The 22,617-nt window shown below is 48.4% G+C and overlaps 1 protein-coding gene across 4 annotated transcripts in view; it reads right to left on the bottom strand.

Moving 5' to 3' along the window:
- Positions 1-22,617, bottom strand: part of PTPRU (protein tyrosine phosphatase receptor type U) — a gene marked incomplete at both ends in the record, with an annotated part of 83,465 nt that overhangs the window by 9,960 nt on the left and 50,888 nt on the right. For 2 of the 4 annotated variants that reach the window (XM_080692560.1, XM_080692562.1), the window contains 7 exons: positions 1,221-1,375; positions 2,131-2,247; positions 2,334-2,431; positions 2,993-3,029; positions 8,757-8,833; positions 9,329-9,404; positions 10,598-10,788. In XM_080692560.1, the coding sequence (XP_080548686.1) occupies positions 1,221-1,375; positions 2,131-2,247; positions 2,334-2,431; positions 2,993-3,029; positions 8,757-8,833; positions 9,329-9,404; positions 10,598-10,788 (751 nt within the window). Of the gene's footprint in view, positions 1-1,220; positions 1,376-2,130; positions 2,248-2,333; positions 2,432-2,992; positions 3,030-7,213; positions 7,232-8,756; positions 8,834-9,328; positions 9,405-10,597; positions 10,789-22,617 lie in introns of all 4 variants that reach the window. The other 2 variants (XM_080692561.1, XM_080692563.1) reach the window with 2 other exon arrangements.

The raw sequence follows: 22,617 nt of genomic DNA, 5'->3' as shown, positions 1-22,617 counted from the left end.
ACGCACTGGTGGGGGCTCAGATCAGAACCGCCACTTTGGGAAGCTACTTGGCAGCCCCTGCTAAGGCTGAATGTTCAGACTGCAATTCCACTCCTACGCACATACCCACGGGAATGCGTGTATCTTGCCCAAAAGGCATTCGAGAGAATGTCTCAGCGCTGCGATTTTATTTTAGCACCGCTATTCCTAACAGCCCCACACTGGAAGCATCCCAAATGCCTGTCGGCACCAGAACGGACACACACGCTAGTTTACCCACCCCGGGGAAAAGGATACAATATGGATGAACTTTACAGACATATGACTGAGGGAAAGAAGACAGCAAAGGGCGCATGCTGTAGGATTCTGGTTATGTGGTTCAAAACCATGCAAGACTATCTGTGGGTCAGAAGTCGGGATCATGTTTGCACTGAGAGTGGAGTCCATTCTAGACCTGGGTACATTCTACAACTGGGCTTCTGGATTCTCTGGTATTCTATTTCCTAACCTGAGTAGAGCTACGGGCACACTCAGTTTGTGGAAATCCATAAAGTTCCATGTACGTTGATTTGTGATTTAAGTATACTGTGCTTTGAGGGTATGATATATTTGTAACACCTTGTTATTGTAAAGACGGTACCTTAAAGAAATCTAAAGCTATCTCTGGCATGGAGGCTAGGGACAGGGAGAGTGTGTCTGCAGTGGCACTGGGGGAGCTGTTAGGAATCCAGGAGGGGCCAGGACAAGCCCTAGGGGCCATGCTGAAGCCCAAGGGCTAGAGGCTCAGCTCTCCAGGGAAGAGGCAGGAGGAAGACATGGGGTCAGGAAGGGGGCAGAGCAGAGAGGAAGGGCAGCCGGGGTCACAGGAGCCAATCCAGGTGGACCCGGAACCACACAGCAAGTGACGGCGGGGGGCTGTGGAGGGTGGGAAGGCCCACGGGGTGTGGGGCAGGCCCTTCTCAGAACTCGCCCAGGTGAGGAATGAACACTTGCCTCACCAACCCCAAAGACACTTGGGGGCTGGCACCTCCTTGGCATGGGGACAAGAAGCTTCACAGGTCGAGGGGGGAGAACAGGTGGACACCAACCTCAGAGCCAGAACTCAAGGGGACTTTGGGGGCTCACTCTCTCCTGCCCCTGGTCTCCAAGCAGGCTGGGCCCAGGCCCTCAAGGATGCTGCACCTGCCCCACTCCAGCCCAACTCCTGGGCCCTCTCCTCTTGGGGACCCCAGGGCTCCCACCTGCAGTGAATGACGAGGGGCCCGGCATCAGGCGGGGTGGAGGCCTTCACACGCCGGATGAAGGCCAGCAGCCCGGTGGCGTGGTAGGGAACCCCATGCTCCGGCCACGCCGTGAAGTGGAACTGGCGCACCTCGTGCCGGGCAGAGTAGCCTCTCTGTGGAGATGACAGGAAGGGCAATCACGGGCACTGGCAGCATCTATTAGACACCTGCTGCATGCCAGGTGCCGTAGTTAGCATCATGTAGTTATATTTACAGTGAGTTCCATTCCTGGTGAGGTAGAGATCCATGTCCACTGTGCCAGTGAAAAAGCCACGGTCCCAAGAGGAGAAACTGCCTTCCCGAGATGGGACAGACATTCTGCAGGATTCAGACAGGGCTCTGCCTGAGCTTACATCTATGCCATAAACACCCACCTCAGCCACCAGGCTGTCCTGTGAACCCAGGAGACCATTCTGACTCTCTGGTTCTTAGTTTCAAGTGGAAACTGTCTCTCCTCTGAGGATTTCACAGACAGAGCACATGGGATCGTGGACTGGACTTGCTGGCCAGGCCCGACCCTGTGTGGCCTCTGATGTGTGACATAGCTGCTCTGAGCCTCACAGTTCTCATCTGTAAAATGGTCCTACTGGTGAACGTCTATCCCACAGAGCTCTCCAGGGCTGAGATAACGAGTGCAACAGGCTCAGCATGGTGCCCTGCCCAGCGCAGGAGCCAATGCCAGGCAGTCAGTCACCTTCAACATCTCAATCATCTCTTGCAGTTGCCAGCAGAGATGCAGTGCTCCCAGCAAGCAGTCGCCAGGCGCTTCCTGGGCAGGGAAGGTGATGCTGCCCTGCTTGCCCCTCCCGCTCCCTGAGCTGGGGAGGTGGACCGGGCTTTGGGAGGAACGGGTGTGGGGGAGACTCACCCGCTCCAGGGCAAAGGTGCGCACCACGTACTCGGCTAGCGTCTCCGTCTTCACCAGCGTGATCTTGATGTCCCCATACATGTCTGAGTCCTCCGGCCAGTACCGCGAGCACTTCACCTGCAGCCCCACAGGCCAGGACTCAGTGGGCTCCTTGCCACCCGCCGCGGCCCGCCCTGCTCCCGGGCCACCCCAGCCTCGCTTACCCTGCCCACCTCCACCAGCTTGGTGATCATGACGATGCTGGAGCAGCGCTCCTGCCACACCATGCGCCAGAAATCGTAGATCATCTCGGGCTTTGGCCCTGGGGACGCAGAGGGCGCCTGTCCCTGAGCGAGGAGTTGGCCCTGGGCCAGCAACACCCCCAAGGCCAGGAGGCTCTCTGGTCCCTGTTGGGAGCTTCATACACCCCACATATGCCCCACCAGCTGCCAGCTCGTGCCTGGAGGGCCCTGGGGTGGGCAGTCTCTGGGGAGGGCCCAATCATGCTGAGTGGGCCCAGGAGGCAGAGCTAGAAAGCAGATCCTCAGTCCATGGGGCCGGTCTCCAGGATAGACGGACAGATAAACAGAGGAAAGAGACATGGCCAGATGGGACCCAGGTGGCCACTAAACCATGAGGACTGGGCCTGGCTAGCCCTTTCTCATGTAAGACCACAGAGACAGACAGATGGACCAGGGAGCCATGGATGGACTGACTGCATCAGGAGACACAAACACAGAGAGTGAACAGAGGCTGACAGCCAGACGCCAAGAGACCCAAACAGAGAGCAGGGATCAGACAGACAGGCAGACAGGCAGGCAGGCAGGCAGGCAGGAGGGGGCATTCCAGCTCACAGGGTGCAGTGGGCGGAGGGGCCAGGTACCTTGAGTGGCTATGAAGTGGTTTGACCTGTGGTAACCCTGCAATAGGAGAAGAGGGCATGGTAAGACCCTGGGGAGCAGCCCCAACGCTCCGAGCCCTCCCTCCCCTCCTCTCCAGAAGCAGCGCCCCTTTTCCCACCAGGGAACTGCTCACCCTCACGCCCAGGCCTCCAGACCAGGTGGCCTTGTCTTCCCAGTCCCTAAGGAAAAGGGGAAGGGCAGCAGGGACGCCAGTGTCATGTTGTGTGGCCCTACGGGGACCTCACGGGGCTGCCCATCCATAAAGTGGGGATGGTCACCTGCCTACTAGGAGGGCGCTATCTGGAAACGAAGTTTGAGATGACCCTGCCCTGTCCCCAAGTCCTGAGGCTGTACCAACCCCTCGCAGGGCAACAGGAACAGACAGTCCACACCCATGAGCCTCCACCTCAGTCAGCCGGCTTGGGGGGCCTTGATAAGACTTCAGGTGGAAAGCAAACACCCCTTAGAAAAACTTTTAAAATCTTTTAAAAAGTGATTATTATGATGATAAGTGGTTTTAAGACCCTGTTCCGGTCACCTACTGTGCTACGCACTTTACCTGCATTATCTTGCAAAAAAGAGAGGTCGAAAGCTATTTCATCCTCCATCCCCAGATCCCTTAGGCGGAGGAGAGGAACCAGCCACCCAAGGGCCTCCACAAGGCCACCAGAGACCCGGGGCACCAGCGTGGGCAGCCAAGAAGGGTAAGAAGTGATGTGGGACAGGTGTAGAGGAAAAACCCCTCACCTCTCCAGCCAGCCCTGCAACCCCTGTGGGGGCAGGGTGGACTTCCCAGGCCCAAGGGGCCCTGGAGCCAGCTGCCAGGGTCCAGACCCCAACCCTCCCTCCCACTAACTGCAGGCCCCAGGCAGACAGCCCTTCACCTCTCTGTGCCTCCACTTTCCCATCTATAAAGTGGAATGATGATAGCATCTCCCTCCCAGGGCCATTGCAAGGAATAAAATAATAATATATGTTGAGTGTTTGACACTGTCGAGCGCAATCAGTACTTAGCAGCAGCTCTTATTACTACTACTCTTTTAAAGGTACAACAGTGTCTCTGAAAATACAAAGAATGTCAACGTGCAGAGCTGGTAGGGTGGGAGGTGATTTACTACAGTGGCTGAGAATCCAAGCCTTAGCATCTAATGGACTGGTCCCCATCTCAGCTCTGCCAAGTAGGAGCAGCTGTGCACTCAGCACCACGAGGGTGCTTCTCTCCTAGAGTTCTTGGCTCTTCAGGTCTAGGGTGGGACCCGGGACCATGTGCTTCCAATCAGCTCCCAAGTGGTGCTGACCCTGGCGGGCCTCAAACACCCTGAGTAGCAGCCAGGCTCTAGACCTTCCTAAGTTGCTGGTTTCCTCTGCAGGAGGAGGACGACACAAGACAGCCTGGGGACTTGGTTGCTGCTACTCACCACACCCATGAAAAGGACCCAGCCAGTCAAAGGGACTAACAATGAAAAGCCTGCTAGGGTTGCTAGATAACGCAGTCTCTCCAGGTCTAGCCTAATTCCCTCCTGCTGCTGCTCCAAGCCACTGTCTGCATCAAGGCCTCAACAGGCCTGGTGGGCAACAGGTGAAAGGGAGCCCATGACAGGTGCTGCCAGTGGCTGCCTACCCACCCGCAGCACTAGTCAAGCTGGAAACAGGCTACCCCATCTAAAATCAGTTTGCCTAAGATCCAATCCCAGAGCAGCAGATGCCTCATCTAATTCAACCACCTGTCCCCCGGAGCGCAGCACTGGGCCAGTGCTCAAGTGCTGGTCAGTAAATAATGGGAGGAAGGGAACTCAATTAAAACTAATCAGTTGGACTGAACATGGGGCTCAGGAGTAGAGTGCTTGTCTGGCATGCCCAAGGCCCTCAGTTCCATCCCCAACAAAACACACACACACACACACACACACACACACACACACACACACACACCAATTTGCCAGTTGACCAGCTGGCCTAAAATTCAGCTCTATTACAAGCGTTTTTCCTTCGTCCCGTGTCCAATTCTTTTGTTGTGGCATCCTTTTAGAGAGAGTGTGGTCTAAGGGTCTGTTTTGTCACCTGACCCTATTTGAAGCAAGTTAGAGCATATCTGATATCTGCACAACTCTTTTCTTTTTTTTTTTTCTTGAGGCACTGGAGATGGAACCCAGTGGCATTCTACCTCCAAGCTACACCCCCAGCCCTATTTCTTTATTCGTTATTTTGAAACAAGGTCTCACTAAGTTGCAGAAGGCCTCACTAAGTAGCTGAGGATGACCACTGATCGCCATCCTCCTGTCTCAGCCTCCCAAGTACTGGGATTACAAGCGTGTGCCACCACGCCCGGCTGTACAACTCTTTAAGTACACGTGTGTACTACTGCACAATTATATGACATAGAGGACACGAATGGAAGGCTAAGATGATCAGATTTTAAAGGAAGATGAGCAGTTCACCTCGCACAAACCCACTTTATAGACCAGCCTCAGAGCACTGGGCCTAACACTCCAGGAAGATGAACAGGTCCCAGGAGCTTGCTCCTGAGGACCTGGCATTGTAGGCAAGACCCCTGGGGCATCCCGATGCTCTCCAAAGGGTCAGGGGCGAGGGCTAAGGCGGGTGTGTGGTTTTGAGTGTGTCACTTAACTTTTCAAAGGCTCCATTTTCTCACCTGTCAAACACTGGTCAGTATGGTCCCCACCATGCAGAGTGTGGTAAAGGTGAAATGCCGAGTCTAAGGTGCCTGACACAGGGCAGGTGCCCAGTGAGCGACACGGCTGTTACCTGTCTTCTGAGGGTATTTCTTAAGAGTCTGACAACAGTGAGGTGGAGGGGTGAGAGTCAAGAGTGGCTGGGTGGGTGTAGGGAAATCAAGATGTAAGGACGCGTAAGGGCCAGTATTCATACGGCCTGAAGGCAGCGCTGGGCAGCGCGCCCCGCCGCATTCTTGGGCCTCAGCATTCTTTCAGGTTAGAGAACTTTACAAACCAACTCTCTGAATGAGGGTACATCTGGCATAACTGATCTCCTCTACCAAATATAACTCTGGGGACCTTTCACCTTGTATGTTAGCCTCTCTATCACCGCAAAGTCTGGTAACGAACAGAATTTTTTTTCCTTTTAAATTTTTTTATTGGTGCATGATATTCAAACATCATATTGGGGTAAAAAACTTGTGTGTACAAACATATACACATCGCTGATTTAACCCCTACCCAATTCACACCCCATTCCCTCCCCGTCCCTCCTTCCCTTGCTTGGCTTAGTGATTGACTTTGATATATTTAAGTACATTGTGTTGTTTTAGAGATTTTCCTCTTCCCCCCTCCTTTCTCCTCCTTTAGATTGTCTTGTTTGCTCCTCTATAGGATTTCCTTTTTCAAGAGTTCCTCCTATGACCCACAAACAGAATTTTAGCAATGATAACAGGCACAAACTAGTTTTTTTTAAAGCAAAATGGAGATGAAATAGAAGAGATACCCATAAAATAACCAAAAATGCCAGTCATCAAATACTATCAAGAATATATGCATATTAAAAATCAAATCAGAGGATTGCTGCATGAACTGGGGTTTGGTTTTGTTTGATTCTTAAGTGGTCAAACACTTTTTGCCACTTGTAAAAAAATAAATCTAAACCACATCCCTAAAAAAAATTCAAGTTACAGGAACTAAATTGAGGGGCAATGGCTGGAATTGAGTTTTATACAAACTAACTGTAAAAGGATTTGAACACTAGGGAAACTAGTTTTAGAAGGACTGACCAGGGGCTTTCTGAAGACCTTGAGCCCTAACTGGCAGAGACAGGGCCACCCAGGGCAGCTTCCCCCACGTCCCGCTCTCAAGGGCCCCGCAGAAGGTGTGGCGAGTAGGCTCATTGGGAGTAGGGAGGCGAGGGGGTGGAGGTGACAGGCAGTGGTGGCCAGTGCAGAACGGGGCCCCAACACTGCTGCCCATTTCAGGGCTATGGACCCCAGGAGAGAAGACGGAAATGCTTACAACTGGACACTGCCATCTCTTCACCTGCGCAGCCCCTGGCCGGGCTACTGAAATGGAAAGTTGGTGTTGGGTGCAGGAAGAGAGGAGAAGGAGGGTAGAGGGAAAGACAGAGACAGAGACAGAGACAGAGAGAGAAAGAATCAGAGACTGTAAGAGAAACTGAGGTACAGCCAGTCAGACAGACAGGAGGAGGAGGAGGACCAGGAGGGGAGAGATACTTACTTCACGGTTTATCCGAATCTTAATGATTCCAGGAGGAAACAGAACAAAGCAAAAGAGACAGATGTTAGGCCAGAGGCAGATGGAGGTGGGCAGCACACAGAAGCTGCCAGAAAGGGCGATATGAGCAGAGATGGCTGGGCCAGGAGGGAAGCGGTGTGTCCCTGCCAGGGCCCAAGAGAAGCCGACTGGGACCCTGACGAGGCCAGGAGAGGCTCACTGTCACCGAAGCTGCCCCCATCTGCCAGGCCGACCCTCACCCTGCCAAGAGACAGGATGGGAGGTTCGGGCAAAGGCAAGGGCTCAGGGAAACCAGGGGAGGCACGTCTGACCCCAGGAGGAAGATGGAAGAGGGAGAGGAGAGATGGTGTCTGGAGTCCCTGACCACCTCGGCTACTGCGCCTTGCTCCTCTGGCTCTGCCCAGGCTCTCCCTGCCTAGGAGGGCCTTCCCTTTCCTCTCCGGCTACCCGGAGTTGCTGGACCCCTGCTCCCTGCAGAAAGGCAGCCTGGTTGTGTACACAGGGAACGTCACTCCTCTCTCTGGCCTGTGCTTTCCCATCTCATCTGAAATCATTTACTTATATATATGTTTATCTGTCTGTCCCCTAATAGAATATGTGTGTTTGAGGAAAGCAGGGGCAATGGCTGTCTTGTTCATGTCTGTAACCCTGATGCCCAGGTGCTGAAGACACATCTCATAAATGAATGAATGATGTTCTCCCATACTTAGTTTGCTACAGGGAGCAGAGGAGTCTGCCATCGCCCCCTCCCTTGAACACACCCAGAGAGCAGACCCATCACCTCCTCTCCACAACCAAGCCCTGCCCTCCAATCCAGCCAGTTCCAGCTGCTATGGGCGGTGGCAGGTTAGCCCAATGGTCAGCAGCACAGGCTCTGGAGACTGGCCAAGGTCTGAGTCCTTTCTTCACTGCTCACTAGGTGTGTGACATGGGACCAGTAGCTTCTGGTCCCAGTTTCCTCATCTAGAAAGGGAGGTCATGATCTAACTACCCTGACGGTGATTGTAGAGGTTACATAAAATGCACTCTTGGGTGTAAAGTGCTTAGCACAGTGCTTGGCACATAGTACCTGCTCAATAAACATGCATGGTTGTTCTTTAAGTACAGTCTGACCATAATGGAAACACTTTAATGCCTCCCTGGGGTGGCCCTAGGAAAAAGTCCAACTCCTTGGCCTGCTGTTGGAGGCCTTCAGTGCCCAACCCCTTACCTCTTCCTCTTCACTACAGATCCTGAATCTCCCACCCTCCAGTGCCTGGCCACTCACTGAGGAGGGATCCCTCCTGGCCTCCAGGCCCCGCTGTCTGCCCTCGGACCTGCCTTCTTCCTCCCCATCTCTCAGGCCAACTGCAGCCTAAGGGGTGACTTCCTGAAAGCCGTGGCCCACTCCACCAAATGCTGGAGGCGGGGGTGCCTGGAACTCAGCCATCTGAACCCCCATTCAATCAGGTTTCTGTCCTTCCTGGACAGTGAGCCTGAGGTGGCCAGGGCCAGGTGAGCAGAAATGACAGGGGCAGCCACTCACGTCTATGTAGTTGGCGTTAATGTAGTCGGCATTGGGGTCTCCCAGCAGCGGGTGGAGTTTCACTCGGTGCCGATCATCTGCAAACACAAAGCAGGTAGACAGGGATAGACTGGGGATCGCGGGGCTGGGGCAGGTGGGAAGACTGGCTGAAGGAAGGGGCAGGGTCCCAGCAGGGCGGCCAGGCAACCTGAGGCTCCAAGCTGCCTAGTAGGCTCTGGGGCTGCGGGAGGCAGGACAGGCTGGAGGGCACAGGCTAGGCTGTGGTACAGAGTCAAGAAGGCCCAAGGGCATCTGCTGCTCAGGTGAGTGGTGATCTGACCTTGCGCAGGGGTTTAACCTCCCAAGATCCCACTTCCCTACCTATAAAATGGGAGTGAGACTATTTCCCACTTTACAAGGAGCTTGAGAGAAGGGGTGTACTGCTCAGCACTCTGTGTAGCAGGCCCTCAATAAATGAGCGTCAACTCCCCACTACCCTCTCTGGGATTCCTCGAGCTCACTCTGGCCATGATCCCCCTTGCCAATCCCCTCACACCCGCTAACCTACGCCCCAGCCCTTCCCCAGGACTCACAGGCAGACAGAGACTCCTGCCGGCCACCCTTGAGCTTGTCTTTCTTCTTTGTGGCATCCCAGCCTTCAAAGAAGCTCTGCCAAAACAGAAAGGTGCAGTCAGTGGGAGGGGGGACACCAACTCACAGAACCCCTCCCCCTCAGAGAGGAAGACACATCATGTGGGGGTGGAGGCAGGATAAGGACCAGGATCAGGCTGAGCTTGGGGCCTGAGATAAAGCCACCTAGGAAGCCGGGCGTGGTGGCGCATGCTTGTAATCCCAGCATTCGGGAGGCTGAGACCGGAGGATCATCGTGGTTCACGGACAGCCTCAGCTATTTAGTGAGGCCCTCTGCAATTCAGTGAGACCTGGTTTCAAAATAAAAGAATAAAAAATACGGCAGGAGGTGTAGCTCGGCGGTCGAATGCCCCTGGGTTCCACCCTCAGACCCGCAAAAAAAAAAAAAAAAATTAATTAAAAAAATAATAATAATAATAATAAAGCCACCATAGATCCTTTCATCGGCGAGGAGCCAGGTTCAACACAAGGGGTACGGGACAAAGGGAAACCAGAAAAGGGGGAAGGAACGTCCACGTGCACAGAGGGTCAGGCTTAGAATAGGGTCAAATCCAGATTTGCATTAGGAAGAAGGTGAAGGTGAGGGACAGATTAAGATTAGGATAAAGACAGTGTTGTTCTCCAGATGGAGGGAGGAAGGGCCAAGTCAGGGTACAGATGGAGCTGAGGGTGAGTGAAAGTGAGCATCAGCCTGCAGTGCAGTCAGGGCCAGTGCTGGTGGCCTGGTCCAAATGAGAGACAGGACAGGGAATCATGATCAGGACCTAGACAGGGATTGAGGTGAGATACAGTCAGATTTCAAATCAGAATTGGGATGACAGTGCATGGGATGACAGGTTAGCCTGAGATTAGATTGAGGGTCAGTGTCAAGATTAAAAAGGGTTAAATTGGGCCGGGCGTGGTGGCGCACGCTTGTAATCCCCGTGCTTGGGAGGCAGAGACAGGAGGATTGCGCAGGTTCGAAGCCAACCACGCTGGCTTAAGAGACCCTGTTTCCAAAACTAAAAAAATAGGTCTGGGAGTGTAGCCCGGATATAGAAGGGCTTCCAGGAACCCCAGTACCACCCAAAAAAAAAAAAAAGGGTTGAGTTGAGTTGGAGACTGTCAGAGTAGGGGTCCTACAGGGGCTGCGCCAAGGGCGTCAGGACGCACAGTGGGGAGGCCCAGACTGCACCGGGCAGGGGTCCAGGTGGCCAGGGCGGTGCATGCACCTCGTACTCCTGCTTGAAGCCGTAGCCCTCCGCCGTCTTCATCTGGTTGATGTGCTGCAGGAGGTCGGCCACACGCACCGCAGGGTGCAGTTGCCCAGTGTGGTATGGAGAGCCCTTCCGGCCACATGGACGCCGCGGTGAGCCCCCCAGGAGGCTGCTGGCCTCAGTGACCCCAACGCTGCGCTGGTCTCCTGCAATCAGAGGGAGAGAGTAGGGGTCCTGACACACATCTGCCCCAGCCTCAGATGGACTCAAAGATGGAGCAGGGATGGGGGGCACAGCCAGTGAGGGGGAGAGCAGTACTGTTTCCTGGAGCCAGTCTGGCTAGGCCCACCCTGTGAGATCCTGGGCCTGTACCTTTCCTTCTGAAGCTCAGGCTTCCCATCTGTGAAATAAATGGGTCAGATCAAGATGATCCTCGGAACCCCATGGCCCTGCCACCCTGTGACCCTGTGAGAGCCTCACTTCACCCTGTCAGGCTCCACCATGCCGCCTGCAGGGGGCAGCGCTCCGTAGAGACCCTGACAGTTCCCTTCTTCCTCCCCCTCTGCCAGGGAACAATCCGGAACACTGGCAACTTCAGCAATTACCCCCATTCAAAGACAAGCAAATCAGAATTAGCTGCCGCCACCACCCCCTCGCAGATGAATGGGAGGCACCTGAATAGACGCATTTCTCCTGCGCCAGCGTTTCCATTGTTGGTGGTGCAGAGGCCCAGGCAGGGGACGGGCGGAGAGGCTCGCAGCGCCCACACACCCTGCGCCTCTGCAGCTCAGCAGTCCCAAGGACACCTCCACTGGTTCCACAGGTTAGGGTCTGAGGCTGAGGAAGCCCCACTATCCCTCCCTCCTGGGCACAGGTAGTTAGTCCTCAGTCCTGGGTAAAGCTGCAAGAGGACCTCTAGTCCTGCCCCGAGGACCCCTCGCAGCTGTCCTCTGCCAGGTCTGAGCTGGTTGGTCTGTGAGGCCTGGACCGAAGGGACCTGGATGTCTGCCCCTCCTGTCCCTGTGCCCCTGCTGCGCTCTCTGTCCCCAGCACCCTCCTCCCCCACTCTTTGCTCGTGACCTACTCAATCTTCAGGTCTCAATCCAACCAAACAACCTTCCTGGAGGAGCCTGGAATTCCTACTCAGTGACTAACTGGCAGGGCAGATGCAGGGTCCCTGGGACTCAGCCACGATGAGTTCAGCTTCCCCAAACTGCAGCCCAGAGAGCCAGCCAGCCCTTCACCTGGGCCCTTCCTGTGCCCGGGTTTGAAAATGGCCTTCAGGCAGCAAGTGAACCTGGCAGGGCTCTCCCAGGGCCTCTCTTCTCTCAGTAGTTAGTTCTCAGCTGCCTTTCAGTCAAGGGCTGGAAGGAATTGCTTCACATATTTTATCTGGATTTCACATATTTTATCTGATTGCCTTATACTGGAGGGCAAAATACTAGTTATACTCTCGAGGCCAGATGCCCCACACCCTTCATTTTACAAATGAAAAAACTGAAGTCCGAAGAGAAAAGACTGTCATAGTTGCCAAAGTGAGTTTCAGAAAACACTAAGTACAAAAGATGATTAAGTGGGGGGTTTTCGTTTTTGTTTTTGGTGCTAGGAATGGAAGCCAGGGGCATTCTACCTCTGAGATAAATCCCCAGCAGTATTTTATATTTTATTTTGAAACAAGGTTGCTCTAAGTTACTGAGGGCCTCAATAAGTTGCTGAGGCTAGCTTCCAACCTGTGATCCTCCAACCTCAGCCTCCCAAGTACTGGGATTATAAGCACACCCAGCTGATTAAGTGGTGTTCTGTTAAAAACGGGGAGGACAGCTGGGTATGGTGGCACACACTTGTAATTCCAGTACTTGGAAAACTGAGACAGGAGGCTCATGGGTTCGTGGCCAGCCTCAGCTACTTAATGAGGCCCTCTGCAATTTAGTGAGATTCTGTTTCAAAATGAAAGAATATAATAGGCCAGGAGGTGTAGCTCAAAGGTAAAATAGCCATGGGTTCCATCCCCAGTACCACCAAAAAAAAAAAAAAAAAAAAAAAAAAAAAAAGGGACATGCAGCTCAGGGGTCCATATTTTAAATGAGTGTGAAATGTTGGCATAAACAAAAAACAAAAATAAGTAGGTTTCTTCCCTGGAAAACCTCTCAGGACTTCCAACATGTTTGGTTTGTATGCATTTTAAACCTCCAAGAGATGAGTGGAGATACTGACATTTCACAAACATCCTTCCCAATGGAGGGCTCTCTCTCTTTGTTTCATGAAACATCCTCAGGGAAATACAGCATCACGAAGAAACTGAGAGACGGGCTCTGGACGCAGATCTCAGAGCAAACGTCAGCTCTGCAGATGACCCTAGGGGCATTACTTACTCTCTCTAAACTTTCCTTTTCACGTGTCAAATGATGGGAAAAATTATCACTGTCCACCACGTGAATGATATAAATATTAAATAAGAGAACACATGCCAGGCACCCAGCCTGGAGCCTGGTACACAGTGAGCACCCGAATGTGGCAGCAGCTGACATGGTCAGTCATTCCCAGGAAAGGGAGGAAGGCCCTGGGTCCCACGTGGCAGAGTAGCTGGCTGACTGGACTCTTGGCCCTTCTCTACATTAAGATCTTGGTGCAGGATCTGAAGGGCAGCCTGAAAAGTCGAGTCCAAGGAGCCCCCGCAAGAAACACATAAGACAAGTGCAAAGATTTCAAGGAGGATTTCTACTGGCTCAGAGGACTTAGGAATCAACAGGACAAAGAAGCCCTAGGACTCTTCATGAAAACTGTGCCAGCAGCTCCAGAGAGCTCTGCAGGTGGAGAACGGAGAAAGTGAGGGCGGAGGCGAAGCCAACGGTCCATCCCAGGTAGTGCCTGCAATCAACGAGTAAGTTCCTAAAGAAACAGCCTACAGTAGCAGCTAACAATTCTGACATGTTGAGGGTTGTTCTATCATTTAATCCCTAGAATATCCCTATGATGTTGCCACTGTTATTACCACCCTTGTGCAGATGAGGAAACTGAGCCCCATAGGGATGAAAGAAACTAGATCCGGGCATGGTAGCACACACCTGCAAGCCCAGTTCTCTCGAGGCTGGGACAGCATCGCAGATTCAAGGCCAGCCTCAGTAACTTAGTGAGACCCTCAATCACTTAGGGCAACCCTGTTTCAAAATAAAATAAAATAGGGCTGAGTGTGTAGCTCAGAGGTAGAATGCCTCTGGGTTCAATCCAAAGAAAGAAAGAAAGGGAGGAAGGGAGGGAGAGTAAAGAGGAGGGAGGGGCTGGCATTTTTGTGACAAAACAGTTGGCAGAAACCCACTGGCGCCCACAGAGGTCCACAGCTCCAGGCAAGCATGAGGGTTTTCACAGATAAGATTTAAAACACAATGGGGGCCAGGCGTGGTGGCGCATGCTTGTAATCCCAGCATTCAGGAGGCTGAGACCTGGAGGATCACGGTTCGCGGATAGCCTCAGCTACTTAGTGAGGCCCTCTGCAACTCAGTGAGACCCGGTTTCAAAAATAAAAGAATAAAAAATAGGGCAGGGGGTGTAGCTCGGAGGTCGAATGCCCCTGGGTTCCATCCCCAGACCCGCAAAAAGAAAAAATAAAAAAAATAAAAAATAAAACACAACGGGGGCACATTTCAGCCTGGCTTCTTCACACCAGCCTGCCATCTTTAACCTAGTGTTGCTAAGTCACCCATTTAATGTTTGCATATGAAGGATACATTAGAATACACATGGTAGCCAGACATGGTGGTGCACACCTGAAATCCCAGTACTTGGGAGGCTGATTCAGGAGGCTCACGGGCTAAAGGCCAGCCTCAGCAACTTAGTAAGGCCCTGCTTAAAAGTAAAATAATAAAATAGAGCTGCAGGTATAGCTCAGAGGTAGAACAACCCTGGGTTCAATCACCAGTAACACACACACACACACACACACACACACACACACACACACACATCTCTCCAAATAGTTTTCTATTCTAAACCACAAAAATCTGGTCTCTGTTGTTCGGAAAAGAGAAATGAAGTCAGGTGTGGTGACACACACCTGTAATCCCAGTATATGGGAGCCTAAGACAAGAGGATCCCAGGTTTGAGGCCAGCCTCAGCCATTTAGCGAGATCCTCGAAACCTAACAGAACCCTGTTTCAAAATAAAAAGTAAAAAAAGGAGCTGAGCAAGGTGGTGCACACCTGTAATCCTAGAACTTGGGAGGCCCACACAGGAGCACTGCAGGTTCAAAATCAGCCTCAGCAACTTAGCGTGACTGTCAACAACCTAGTGCGACCCTCAAAAAAATCAAATAAATATGGCTTGGAGTGTAGCTCACAGGTACAATGTCTCTGGGTTCAGTCCATAGTACCACACACACAGAAAAAAAAAAAGTAAAAAAAAAAAAAGGGGGGGTTGGGGGTATAGCTCAGAGGTAGAATGCCCCTGGGTTCAATCCAAGAGGGTGGGGGGGGAGATGCCCCTGGGTTCAATCCGAGAGGGGGGGGAGGGAGAGGGAGAGGGAGGGGAGAGGGAGGAGAGAGGGAAAAGAAAGGCATCTTAGCAAACTAAAAGGAACTTTGTTAATCTGATAAAAAAACATTTCTACCAAAAGCCAACAGTAAGCATCATTTTCAATTGTTTTAACTGTTAATGTCCAAAAACCGTATTAAAGATTCCTGCTATCATTGCTATCAGTATCATCCTCCTATTCACCCTAGTACTGAAGGTCCCACCCAGTGCTGTTCAGGTAACCATAGGGGAAAAAAGGATACGAAATGGGACAGAAGAAACAGAGCTGTTGGTATTGTGGATCCTTTGTACTCAAAAAATTTGAAAGAGCCAGGCATGGTGGCACATGCTTGTAATCCTTGCACTTGGGAGGATGAGACAGGAGGATTGCACAGGTTCAAAGCCAGCCTCAGCTACTTAGTGAGGCTCTCAGCAACTTAGTGAGACCCTGTTTCCAAATAAAGTATGAAATAGATCTGGGAGTGTAGCCCGGAGGTAGAAAGCCCCTGGGTTCCACCCCCAATCCCGCAAAAAAAAAAAAAAAAAAAAAAAATTGAAAGATGTTACAGATAAATTAGAATAAGAAAGTTTATCAAAGAGTGTGGATATAAGATCAATATAAGATCAACAGAGGACTTCCGGGAAGATGGCGACGGAGCAAAACGGGGCTTACGAGCCCCGCTAACAACCAATCTCTATTACCACAAAATCAGCGCCTTTCACAGCCAGAAAACACCATCAGCAGAGAAACAAAAAATGTAATTTTAAGGGACAGAGAAAAAGAGGGCTGGAAAAACGAGACACCAGAAACCAGACAGCAGTGCTGCAGCCGGACCTGCAGCGTGAAGCGGCGGGCGCCATTTTGCCTTGCAGCACCAGGCTCCAGAGAGGAAGGGAACTCATAATGGAGCTCAGAAACCAGAGAGGAGATACACCAGCCTCACGCCCGAGAACATGGCAGCAGCTCCTTACTGCTGGCGGCAGCGGCGAGTTCACCGGACGGCACCAGACCAACTCACTCAACAGCTCACCAAGCTCCAGAGAGGAGCAGCGGACAGCGAGCCGAGGTGAGCCGCTGCGGAACAGCTGGGAGGGATTCGGCAGATATCTTGGCGCAGGGAGCAGCTAAAGCTCCCAGGGGCTGGGCTCAGCGCACCCTGCAGGGACTCAGAGTGGAGTTCAAAAATAGAAAAGAAATATGCCAGCCTCAAGGCCGAGGGCATGATAGCAGCGCCATATTGCTACCGGCAGCAGCAGCAGCGAATTCACCGAGTCCACGACAGCTCCATCTGCGCACTCAACAGTGAGTCAAATTGTGGCCCCTACAGGAGAAATCCCAGTACTGTACTCCCAGGGACTTGACCCAGTGCGGGAGTGGTGGTGGCAGAGATAGTACACCATAGGAGAACGCCCAACCTGGCACCCCCCATGGTCTAAAGCAGCCTCGATTGACTCCCTGGGTCTGAGACTCTGCTATACAACCCAGTAAAGGAGTAGTGGGGACTGAGATACCACAGACTCGAGATCCAGAGCACCTTAAGTGAAGTTGTAGTGACCCAGGGAAGAACCCAGAGAAGGCACAAACTTCCGAAATCATGGGAAAGAGGAATAACAATGGAGCAATGAATGCCCACAACCCCATAACATCAGAACCTGATAAAACAGAAATTCAGAGATTTATAGATCAAATCAGGAAAATAACTGTAGAAATAATAGAGGTGTTTCGAAAAGAATTCAGAGAGAGCCAAAGAGAGATAAAGGATGCAATTAACGAAGTAAAGGCCTCAATTCAAAGTACAACTGATTAGATCACATGGAGAATAGAATCTCGCTCCTAGAAGATGATCATTCAAAAAATGAACGCATAGTTTCAAATTTAGAAAAAAAAATCCGACAGCAGGAATCTGACATTGAAGAAATATGGGCCTATTTTAAGAGAGCTAACCTAAGAATAATTGGAATAGAGGAAAGAAAAGAAGGTGAAACCAAAGGGTTAACAATCTTTTCAAGGAAATAATAGCAGAAAATTTTCCAAACATAGAGCAAGAGGTTGATACACAGGTCCAGGAAACTTATAGAATCCCCGTTAGAGAGGATCAGAGAAGAGGATCCCCACACCACATAATTGTCAAAATGACCAATGTGGAAGCCAAGCAGAGAATCTTAAAGGCAACAAAAACAAAGGGCCAAGTGACATTCAGAGGCAAACCAATTAGAATCACTCCAGACTTCCCAAACCAAGTCATGAGAGCCAGAAGGGCTTGGAGTAACATATTCCAAACTCTGAAAGAAAACAACTTCCAGGAAGATGGCGACCGAGAAAAGCGGGGCTTAAGAGCCCCGCTAACAACAAATCTCCATTACCACAAAATCAGCGCCTTTCATAGCCAGAAAACACAATCACCAGTGAAACAAAAAATCACCAGGCTCCAGAGAGAAAGCGGACTGAGAACAGAGCCACAGAGGAGATACACCGGCCTCGCGCCCGAGGACGCGGCAGATGCGGCAGCAGCGCCATACTGCAGGCAGCAGTGGCGAATTCACCAGACGGCCACAGCAAGCCGAGGTGAGCCACTGCGGAACAGCTAGGCGAGATTTCTTCGCGCAGAGAGCATCTACAGCTCCCAGTGGCCGAGCTCAGCACACGCTGCAGGGATTCAGAGTAGAAATCAAAATCAAGAAGAAAAACGCCAGCCCCACAGCCGAGGGCGTAGCAGCGGCGCCATATTGCTACCGGCGGCAGCAGCAGCGAATTCAGCAAGGCCAGTACAGCTACATCTGCGTACTCAAGAACAGTGAGTCAAAATTGCGAGCCACAGAGGAGGAATCCCTGGGACTTGACCCAGTGGGGGAGGGGCGGTGGCCAAGATATCACACCATAGGAGAACATGCAACCTGGCACCCCCCACAGTCTAAAGCAGCCTCTATCGACTCTCTGGGTCGGAGACTCTGTGATAAAACCCAGTAAAGGAGTAGTGGGGTCTGAGATACTACTGACTCGAGATCCAGAACACCTTAAGGGAAGTCATAGTGACCCAAGGGAAGAACCCAGAAAAGGCACAAACATCCGAAATCATGGGAAAGAGGAATAATACTGGAGCAATTAATGCCCACAACCCCACAACATCAGAACCCGATAAAACAGAAAATCAGAGATTTCTAGAAGATCAAATCAGGAAAATAACTGTAGAAATAATAGAGGTGCTTCGAAAAGAACTCAGAGAGAGCCAAAAAGAGATAAAGGATGCAATTAATGAAGTAAAGTCCTCAATTCAAAGCACAAACAACCGATTAGAACACATGGAGAACAGAATCTCGCTCTTAGAAGATGAGCAATCCAAAAATGAACTCATAGTTTCTAATCTAGAAAAAAATATCCTACAGCAGGAATCTGATATTGAAGAAATATGGGCCCATTTTAAGAGAGCTAACCTAAGAATTATTGGAATAGAGGAGGGAAAAGAAAGTGAAACCAAAGGGATCAACAATCTCTTCAAGGAAGTAATAGCAGAAAATTTTCCAAACATAGAGCAAGAGGTTGATACAAAGGTCCAGGAAACTTATAGAACTCCCTTTAGACAGGATCAGAGAAGAGGATCCCCACGCCACATAATTGTCAAAATGACCAATGTGGAAGCCAAGCAGAGAATCTTAAAGGCAACAAAAGCAAAGGGCCAAGTGACATTCAGAGGCAAACCAATTAGAATCACTCCAGACTTCCCAAACCAAGTCATGAGAGCCAGAAGGGCTTGGAGTAACACATTCCAAACTCTGAAAGAGAACAACTTCCAGCCAAAAATTTCCTACCCAGCAAAACTTTCTATCAAATTAGATGGAGAAATAAGAAGCTTCCATGACAAACAGAAACTGAAGGAATTTATGTCTTCAAAACCAGCACTAGAGAAAATACTCAAAGAGATTAACTACAAAGAAGAAATAGGTAACACACTCCAGAACTAGAGAAACAAGATTTTCCATCCAACAGACAACTAAGATTGGTTATCTGTGGAGATTCATTATTTATGTTAGTCTTTTACCTATCTCTAAAGGGTATTGTTCGCCTTTATTGTTGTTAATTTTTAGGATTTCTAGTTGGAATATTAATATACCTTCAGATATAGCATTTGGAAATATTTTATCCCATTCTATTAGTAACTCTTAACTCTGTTTACATTGTCTTTGGATATACAATTTTTTTTTAGGGAGTTTGTATACTCCTCTGTTGCCTGTGCCATTGAAATCATAACCAAGAAATCACTGCCAATTTCAATGTTGTGAGGTTTAATGACCCAGATTTTCTCCTAAAAGTTTATAGTCTTAAGATTTATATTTAGGTCTATTATCTATTTTGAGTTAATATTTGTATATGGGATTAGGTAAGGGTCCAATTTTATTCTTTTCCATGTAATTATTATTTTTTAACAATATTTAGTTAAAAGATTAAAATTTCCACCACCAAATGTTCGTGGAAACCTTGTCAAAAATAACTTGACAATATAGGGAAGAATTTATCTCTAGGCTTGTATTTAACTCCAATAGTTTATATATCTGCCTTTAGAATAGTACTACACTCTTTCAATTATTGTAGCTTTATATGGTTTGAAATCAGAAAATATATATCTTCTAGCTTTGTTCTTTTTCAAGATCGTTTTGGGTACCTAGAGTCCATATTCCATATTAGGATAGATTTTTTTCTGAAAAATAAATATATAAATATATGATAGTTTCACCTAAAAAAAATAGAAAAAAATATTATCTGATAAGAAAGAAAGCAAAAAGAAATATTGAAATGTTATCTTTAAGTCATCAAAAGCTTGGTATCAGACAAATGAAACTGTTATGTGAGATTATCATTTTTAATTTTAGATAAATTGCCATAATACTAGATGTCAACTACTAAGCCAAGCATGGGAGGGAGGGATAGGGAGATAATGGGGTGGGGATTGGGTGGGGGCTGACTGGGAAAAGTGTGCATGTATGTCTACAAAAGTATGTATCCTACTATGATGTATGAATACAGTGCACCAATAAAAAAATAAATTAAATAAAAATAAATAAATAAAAAAAAATAAAAAAAGAAAAAAAAAAAAAAAGAAAACAACTTCCAGCCAAAAATTTCCTACCCAGCAAAACTTTCTATCAAATTAGATGGAGAAATAAGAAGCTTCCACGACAAACAGAAACTGAAGGAATTTATGTCTTCAAAACCAGCACTAGAGAAAATACTCAAAGAGATTAACTACAAAGAAGAAATAGGTAACACACACCAGAACTAGAGAAACAAGATTTTCCATCCAACAGACAACTAAGATCGGTTATCTGTGGAGATTCATTATTTATGTTAGTCTTTTACCTATCTCTAAATTGTATTGTTTGCTCTTATTGTTGCTAATTTTTAGGATTTCTAGATGGAATATTAATATACCTTCAGATATAGCATTTGGAAATATTTTATCCCATTCTATTAGTAACTTTTAACTCTGTTTACATTGTCTTTGGATATACAATATTTTTTTATTTTTTAGGGAGTTTGTATACTCTTCTGTTGCCTGTGCCATTGAAATCATATCCAAGAAATCACTGCCAATTTCAATGTTGTGAGGTTTTATGACCCAGATTTTCTTCTAAAATTTTATAGTCTTAAGATTTATATTTAGGTCTTTTATCTATTTTGAGTTAATATTTGTATATGTGTTAGGTAAGGGTCCAATTTTATTCTTTTTCATGTAATTATTATTCTTCAACAATATTTAGTTAAAAGATTATTATTTCCTCCACCAAATGTTCGTGGAAACCTTGTCAAAAATAACTTGACAATATATGGAAGAATTTATCTCTAGGCTTGTATTTAACTCCAATGGTTTATATATCTGCCTTTAGAACAGTACTACACTGTTTCAATTATTGTAGCTTTATATGGTTTGAAATCAGAAAATATACATCTTCTAGCTTTGTTCTTCTTCGAGATTATTTTGGGTATCTAGAGTTCATATTCCATATCAGGATAGATTTTTTCTGAAAAATAAATAAATAAATGTATGATAGCTTCACCATAAAAAAAAAAAGAAAAGAAAAAAATATTCTCTGGTAAGAAAGAAAGCAAAAAGAAATATTGAACTGTTTTCTTTTAGTCATCAAAAGCTTGGTATCAGACAAATGAAACTGTTTTGTGAGAGTATCATCGTTAATATTGGATAAATTGCTATAAAACTAGATGTCAACCACTAAGCCAAGCATGGGAAGGAGGGCTGGGGAGGGTACGGGGTGGGGATCAGGTAGGGGCTAACTGGGCGATGTGTGCATGTATGTCTACAAAAGTATTTTCTTTATACCATTATGATGTATGAATACATTGCACCAATAAAAAATTAAATTAAAAAAAATCAACAAAAAATCAACTGCATTTCTCTATGCAAGGAACATATTTTTTTTTTAAATTTAGTGTGCCATTTGCAAGAGAAGTAAAAAAATAAGTGACCCAGGTGGGTGTGGTGGCGCTTGCCTGAAATGTCAGTACTTGGGAAGCTGAATCAGCATGTTCGAGGTCAGCCTCAGAAACTGAGCAAGGCCCTGTTTCAAAATAAAAAATAAGCAGGTGTGGTGGTGCACGCTTGTAATCCCAGCATTTGGGAGGTTGAGACGAGAATCGCGGTTCGTGAACAGCCTCAACTACTTAGCGAAGCCCTTTGCAACTCAGTGAGACCCTGTTTCAAAATAAATAATAATAAAAAAAGGGCTGTGGGTGTAGCTCATAGGTAGAATGCCCCTGGGTCCCATCCCCAGTACCTAAATAAATAAATAAATAAATAAATAAATAAATAAAAAGGGCTGAGGGTGTAACTCAGAGGTAGAATGCTCCTGAGTTTAATTCCCAATATCAAAAAATAAAATAAAATAAGGGACCTGGAGCTGGAGATATATAGCTCAGTGGTAAAGCACATGCTTAGCATGAGCTGGGTCCTGGTTCCAATCTCCAGCACCAAAAAAGTAAATAAGTAAAAGTAAGCAAGAGACCTGGGGATATTATCTAAGAACAGATACACCGGATTTTATGGAGAAAATTACTGAAAGATATTCAAGACCTAAATAAATGAGGTGAAATATATCATATCCATGGATGGAGAGACAATTTTATAAGATGTCAGTTCTCCCCAGATTGATCTATAGATTCAATACAAATCCATTCAACAGGGTTTTCCAAGCCACTTGAAAAGATGAATCTAAAATTCATAAGAAAGAGAATGAGGACAAAAATAGCAAAGATATTCTTGATGAAAAACAAAGGCGGGAGGGCTTGCTGTTTCAGATGTGAAGACCTAGACAATAGCCAGTCAGGGTGGTTGGGCCCAGGAATCACCAATGGACCAGAGAAAGTGAATAGGGAGAAAAACTCCATCTCCAGATATAAGAAAACGTGGTGCCCTAAAAGGGTAGAGAAAATAGGAACTGTAAGAAATGATGTCAAGCCAGGTGTGGCAGCACCTGTAGTCACAGCTACTCGAGAGGCTGAGGTAGGCGGATGGCTCTGG

Source organism: Muscardinus avellanarius, assembly GCF_963383645.1.
Source record: "Muscardinus avellanarius genome assembly, chromosome: 3".
In the NCBI taxonomy this organism is placed as follows: domain Eukaryota; kingdom Metazoa; phylum Chordata; class Mammalia; order Rodentia; family Gliridae; genus Muscardinus; species Muscardinus avellanarius.
This window is presented reverse-complemented; position numbering and strand designations above follow the sequence as displayed.